Source organism: Acanthisitta chloris, unplaced genomic scaffold (assembly GCF_000695815.1).
Source record: "Acanthisitta chloris isolate BGI_N310 unplaced genomic scaffold, ASM69581v1 scaffold14388, whole genome shotgun sequence".
Classification (NCBI taxonomy): domain Eukaryota; kingdom Metazoa; phylum Chordata; class Aves; order Passeriformes; family Acanthisittidae; genus Acanthisitta; species Acanthisitta chloris.
This window is the reverse complement of record NW_008687684.1, coordinates 35,937-43,031: the sequence shown is the minus strand read 5'-3', so window position 1 is coordinate 43,031 and position 7,095 is coordinate 35,937. Positions and strand designations below refer to the sequence as shown.

Genomic DNA, 7,095 nt, shown 5'->3' with positions numbered 1-7,095 from the left:
GCTGATGTGCATTTTTAAGGAGAGTTTGTTCTCTTTGGTGCCACGATGCCAGGTCTCAGGAGGGAAATGAGGACGTGGGAATGGGTTCATGTCAGCTCTGGGTTCATGTCAGCTCTGGGGTCATGGGCTATGGTTTTGATGTTGCACAGTTCAGGTGCAGAATTGGGCTGTGACAGAGATGTTGCCTCCCAAAATGGGAAGATGCAGAGGTGTTGCCTCCAGAAGGACTGGGTTTGCTTTGGGTAGGTGACTGTCCCTAGGGAAATGAGGTTGTTTGGGATAATCATTAATGAAGCAGGTATAAATCCACCCACCTCCAGCACCTTCAGTCAGGTCTTTTGTCCTCTCCTCAAATTCCTCCTCTAGAACCTTTCCTTCCCCACCTCCTTCCCTTGCAGATGGTCTGGGAGGGGAGCAGCCACAGCTGTTATGTTGAAAGCATCAGCCAGGGTCTTTAGAGGCTGCTGCTTCTGTAGATAGGAAGGACCTGGACCACATTTGATACCAGGTGAACGTGGCACAGCCTAATTAGTGGTCTCCTACTGTTATTAACCTCTGACTCAGGCAGGCTATTTTTTAACAGAGGTGCAAGAAGTTAATACTAGTGTTAATGGCTTCTTATCCAAGGCCTTAATGAAAGCCATGCAGGGACTAGGCTTTTCATCAATATCTTTCAAACTTTGAACTTGAAATTATCCTCTCCCCCCTGCCTTTTTTTTTTTTTTTTGGCTTTTTGCCTACTTTTCTGCTTCCTCTGGGACATCCTGGCCCCATGGTACAATCTGCTCAGCAGGGTTGGCAGCTGCCAGCCCCATGGCAGAGCTGACACCCTGCAGCATCCAGATAAATGGTCCCAGTTGGCTACATGGGTGACTGTAGCATTTCCTACCAGGTGATGAGATGTCTGTTTGGAGAGCAAGACAAAGGTAAAAGTGAAATGCATTGGACTGGGAGAAGAGAGAGCAATGAGATGCTGTGTTGGGGAGGAAGCTTGGTCTTGGTCTTGGTCTTGGTCTTGGTCTTGGTCTTGGTCTTGGTCTTGTCCTTGCTTAAACCAAACTCCATGAGAACTTCATGGGTGCAGGAAAGCATTTTTATGTGTAATGTTTTCAAGTAGGAATTGAGTGGGATAGGGGAAGCTGATGTGTTGCTAAGACACTTGAGAAGAGGAGGAGAACGTCCAAGGTTGAACCTCACTCCATCCAGGTATTGCCTCAAGAGCCTTTGGCCAGGGCAGGGGTAGAGATGGTGGAGCAGCCTTGTCCTGCAGCAAGGTGAAGGGGTCACAGCCTGCCACTTTAGGGTGATGGCAGTAGATTTCTGGGGTGTTTTCCTCTGTCTCTAGCACTTCTGACTTGTATGTGATGTGCAGGGTTGTGTCTGGTGAGAGAGAATAATGTGCTTAGGCTCTGTGCCTGGATTGTGCTCTTTTAAAACAAGACTCCATTTTTTATTGAACTACATTTTTCTTTTAAAAAATAAGCCTGTTTAAATAAATTTGAAATTATGACAACCTATTTTAAGGCTTAAATTTACTATAATCTATTAATCATTTAAATAACTTCCATCAAGGGCTCCTGCTCAAATATTAATGAGCTAAGGGTGCTGCTTTTACAATGATATGTCAGATCAGGGGGAAAACATCTCTAACTCTAGCTTTCTAAATGTCACAATGTCACATACTTAGTATCTATTATTTTCACTCTTTACAATGGAGGAAATGCTGGTATTTACATTTTTTCCAAATGTCAGTACGTTGAGTCCCTGTTGTGCGTAAAAGCTCTTGCCTTAATTACTCCTAATTTCATGTTAGAAGGCAGGTGCAGAGAGAGTGTTTTCTTCCATTTGAGCTGGTTCATTCGAAGTTGAGAAGCCATGGGGAGTTGGGGAAAGCGGGCAGGCTTGTTTTCCCCTTTCAGTCCATGAATAAAGACCAGGTGGGAGAGGAGGAGATGTGCTGTTTCAAACCCTCCTGGCTCCCAGGACCAGCTTTTCAAAGGGGATCTGTGTCCCTAAACACATAGTGGTTGGAGGGAATTTCAGAAGTGCTTCTGGCTTCCTAATGACTTTAACTCCTCTTGGCTTTGATTCCTGGTGGCATCACGGGGCGCTCAGCATCCCTCTGCTTGGGACACTCCAAGTGCACTGATTACTGCCAGAAATGTGGCCCGTGCTGAGCAGAAACAATCTGCCAATTCACTCACTGCAGCTAATGTTTCTTTTGATTAATCAAATCAGTTTGGGAGGATGAACCTGGTTCCTGATGCAGATTTCCCCCTCCCACCCCCTCCCCGGCAGCTATCTCACTTAAGGCAGCCTAATGAAATTAATTAACAGCAAATTTAAAATGTTGTTTTTCAGCACTGTAATTGAATTCCAGTTTTCATTTGAAGGCAGCATGAAACAAGCAAAATAAAGATGATAATTTGCAAAGTGAGCTTGGCTCTTTCTCATTGCCATCTAAATGCACAGCTACAAATGGGGTGGAGTGGATAAGTCTGGCTGGACTGTTCCCACAGGGCAGAGACAAGAGGGAAAGCTGTGCCTTGAAAGCTCATCATGTTTTTCATGGTCATTCCAACAAGATCTTGTGTTTTCAGGAAAATAAAAAAACAGGCATATGGCAGGCTGAAGCTGCTGGCTGAGATCAAGGTGATGCGAGATGGTGATCAAGGGGATCTGGTCTGAGGTGGATGTAGTGATTAAAACAGTGCCCATCTCTCCTAGGGATGGGCTGGTGTGACCCTCACTTTGGCTGAGACCCAGCCTTGGATGTCCCTGAAATTTTGGAGTCAGCCAGGTGAATTTGGTTTGATGCAGCATTTAGTGTCCTGGGGCATGTGTTGTGCCCCATCCTCAGCTTGGGTGTCCTGTGCTGCCATCACTCCTCAGCCCAGCTCTGTTGATCTGTCCCACTGCCCCCAAACCTTGAAGGTAAAAGCACTTAGGGCAAGCCAGAGTGCTTGGGCAGAAGCTGCAGACATGTCTGCAGGTCTTTGGGCTGTAAAACATCGTTGAAGACTGAGGACCTCTGAAAGCACCTCAGTCATAGCCAGAGCTGCAGGTGTGATCACAGTTGTGGGCATGTTTCTCCATTCACAAAGGATGGGAAATATTTTCTGTCTGCAGTAATTTGTGACATGATCCCAGTGATCCCATCAGTTCTGTTGAGAAGGTGTCCTGTACCCTTTGCTCCCCACAGCTGGAATTGTGTTTAACATGAGGTGTGTGAGTGAAACCTTTCCAAATTAGAGCTGGAGGGATGCTGTCAGGCTCCCCAGCTCTGGCCCCAGGATGCTGTCAGTAAGTGTTCTGTCCCTGCACCACATCTGGAAGAGCCCACATCTGGATTACACCTAGAATTATGATTTTACTCTGCTTTAACCCTTCAGGTTGTGGGTTGCTTGGGGGCAGCCATGGTGCTGGCAGGAGATGACTGGAGGGACTCTGCTGTGTGTGTCCCTTGGTCCCTCCACCCATTTTTTTGGGAAGAGGTGACTATCCTTCATCAACTCTCTCCTGCAGGTTTCCCCTCTGACCAGTTTTGCTTTTACAGAGATCTCTGGCAACACGGATGACATCCCCCTGGTGCGCTGGCGGCAGCAGTGGCTGGAGAACGGCACGTTGCTCTTCCACATCCACCACCAAGACGGGGCCCCCAACCTGCCTGGCTTTGACCCCACAGAGGAACCCCAGACTGAGTCAGCAGAGGAGGAGCTGAGGATCCTCCACATCTCTGTCATGGTACGTGATGGGAGGGCAGCCCCTGTTTAGCTGTCCAGAAGCCTGTAGAAAATATAGTGGCTTTTGAAAAGCCATTTATTTCCCCATCTGGCTCCAGCTGCCTCAGGATGGGGAGGTGAGCTCACCTTTCAGGGTGGTTAAGATGCCCTGGGCACCTCTCTGAACAGTGCATGCAAGGTGCTTTAACATCAGGCTGCTTTAAACCCTCTCCTGCAGTTTGCATCACTTTGCAAATGTTTGCAGGGTGCCTTTATCCCCGGGGGGTTCTGTGCTTCGAAGGTCTCAACCACCTTAACCCAGGGTTAACTCACATTGACTTTGTCAGGAGCCCTTTGCCTGGTGGGTGGTGCCCACTGCCCACTGCTCCAACACTCAGTGGGTGTCACACTGCCACCAGGCACTGTCACCACCACTTTTATCAGCGTGGCAGCCCCGTGGCCATGGTTTCATGGTGTGCAGCAAGCAAGAGCATCCCACGTGTCAAGGCTGCACTGCTCTCCTCCTCCCCCCAGATACACAGAGACAAGGGTTTGATGGCAGAGAAAGGAGGGCAAGGCAAGAGATCTGTGTGTTGGAGGTGGATCTGTGGTTTGCTGATTGTTTGTGGGGTTTTTTTCTTTTGTTATGTTGGAAAAAAGGTGAAGAATCCTAGGATTTTTGTGCTACTGGAAGATAATTAGCCGGAGACAATGTGTTGGGAGGCTGCAAACAGGATGTTTAATGGTGCCTACCCTAATGAGTGCTTCAATTGCTCTTCCAGATTGCAGCCCCAGGCCAGGTTTCTCCTCCATCATTTGTGCTTGATTAGTCTTGAGGATAAAAAATACCACTGGTAAAGCCACTCCCAAAAGCATCTTACACCATTATCTCTATTTTATTGCCCATTCCCAGCTGCTCATGAGAGGCTACATCACCTCTGGAGAGGCTGGCCTCGCTTTGCCACGGTGGTCTTGGTCTTCTTGAGTACAGCTGGATCCAAGACCAAGGCAGGAGTGCTTGGGACAAGGCTTATTATTGAGCTGATGTAAAGAATGTCTTCAACTCATTGCTCTCTTACTACAATGTGCAAATACAGATTTGAGTCCTCCCTCTGCTCCTTTTCTCCATCCCTCTCAGCTCCAGTTTGGTGGCATTTTTATGCCCAGGATCATGTGAAGTGTTCAAGGCTGATTTTCTTTCTTTCCAGTGTTGTTGCCAAGAGAAGTGTGAGCAAGGGGCTGTATCCATCATGATCACAGTCTGCTGATGGACTGTGTGAGGAGTGTTCCCACACCCACACGGTGCAGGGATCCTCTCACAGCCATCATATGAGTGTTTGACTCAGGGGAATGAAAGCAGAATGGGATTTCTGTGCTGCTGTGGAGGGAAAATGAGGGTCTGAAGTGCTGCCCTGACCCCTTCCAATGTGCAATGGGTGGAGAAGACTTCGGTTCTGTCTTTCATCCTCCTCTCAGAGCCTCTTGAAATCTCAAGAGGCCACAGGCTGCTTTTCTTCAGGGATAGTTTGAGCTCTCAGATCATCAGGGCAGGAGAAATTCAGTTTCAATGAAATAACAAGTCTTTTTTCAGAACCCACAGCCACAGTCCAAAGCAAACAGGTGTCCACCAGATTCGAGTTCCAGCTTGGTCTCCCCATTTACCAGCACAGGTGTATGGCAGAGCTCTTTGGTGTTTGGGGGATTTAATGTGCATACAGAGGGTGAAGGAAAGCCAGGAATGCCTTAGTATTCCTCCCACCTGCAGGTGAGCCTTTCTCCAGGGGGATGGAGAGCCATGACATGGGAAGCCATCTCTGGTGGGGTGGGGACAGCTTCCACTTGTTTATGGGTCAGAGGAGCTCAAAGGGATTGGAACATGATAGAGAAATGGGTCCTGAATTTATTATTAAAAAGTTCCACATGAGCGCAGCCTGACACTTTTTACAAGGGTTTGTAGTGATGGATTTAAACTGAAAAAAAGCAGGTTTAGATTGGATTTTAGGAAGGAATTCCTCCCTGTGAGGGTGATGAGACACTGGCACAGGTTGCTCAGAGAAGCTGTGGCTGCTCCATCCCTGGGAGTGTTCCAGGCCAGGTTGGATGTGGCTTGGAGCAACCTGGGCTAGTGGAAGGTGTCCCTGCCCATGGCAGGGGGGGGTTGGAATGAGGTGACTTTTAAGGTCCCTTCCAATCAAAACCATTCTAGGATTCTCTGATTTCTATGATTCAGTGTCAGTTTTCAGCCCTTGCAAGAGATTTTCTGACTTCCTGGCTCCAGGTTCCTGGCCAGAGAGACACCATGTGCCAGCCAGCTCCTTCCCCCCCTCTGCAGGACTTCTTGTCTCCTTAATCACTGGGTTTTGTCTTTATTTTTATTGTTTTTTAAAGAAATTTGGAAAGAGGCTGGGAGGTGCATCACTGCTCCATCAGCCTGGGAATGAAAGGGTTCAACTGTAATGGCTATTAAACCTCGTTTTCCAGCTGCTTCTCATTCAATAATTCCCTTAATGTTTTATCCTAATGGAGCAGATTATTACTATTATTTTATTTTATCAAGATCACCTGTTGCATAGGAAAGAGGAGGGAGACTGGAGCCACGGATGGACACGGAGCTCTTAGCTGACTCCGAATGCTTTTTATTGTGATCATTGTCATGATTCTTGGCACATTGTGCATAAAGGGTCAGTTTTGGGCTTTCATCTCACCCCCTCTATCTGTGCACAGTGACAGTGTCTCACTGGAGGGTGACCTTGGTCACAGTGGAGAGATGGCAGGGCTAGGTGCAGTTTTGGGGTCTGTCTCTGCAGAGCAGGAGCTTTTCCAGCCTTTTCCCCCCCAGGTCATTCCCCAACCAACACTTCTGTCATCTGTCTGTCTTGAGCTTTGATCTCCTTTAATCCCTGCTGCAATTTCTGCAGGATACCCTGTGAAAATCACCCAAGATTGAGAGTGACAGCACTGAAACCAGTTGGAAATGGGTCAGAAAAAAAGTTGCCCGTAGGAGCGTTTGCCTGGAATAAATCCGATCTCTGTTTTCAAAGGCTTGTTGTGGGAGAGTGCAACAAAACATGCTTTGCTTTAAATGCTGCTATTTTATGCCTCGGTGGTGACTTCAAAGCTGGTCCAGCCTGGGGCAAACTCCAGCCAGGAGCGCTTGGCCACGCTGGGTGCTCCTGCTGCCAGCACCTCCTTATCAGCGTGACCAGGCTCCTCTCACCAGTGGAGGAGAGAGGTGCTTTGGCCACCCTGGGCCATCCCCAGGGTGTTTGTGTCCCCAGGGGTGGCTGAGCCCTGCAGGGAGGGATGTTTGTTCCCGCAGGGAGGGATGATCGCCCTGCTGCTCTCCATCCTCTGCCTGGTGATGATCCTCTAC

At 48.3% G+C, this 7,095-nt stretch overlaps 1 protein-coding gene across 1 annotated transcript in view; it reads left to right on the top strand.

Annotated features, from left to right (window-relative positions):
- Positions 1-3,525: 3,525 nt before the first annotated feature.
- Positions 3,526-7,095, top strand: part of LOC103807963 (astrotactin-1-like) — a gene marked incomplete at its 5' end in the record, with an annotated part of 31,578 nt that continues 28,008 nt past the window's right edge. The window contains 2 exon segments of the mRNA XM_009080714.1: positions 3,526-3,744; positions 7,042-7,094. Of these exon segments, the coding sequence (XP_009078962.1) occupies positions 3,526-3,744; positions 7,042-7,094 (272 nt within the window).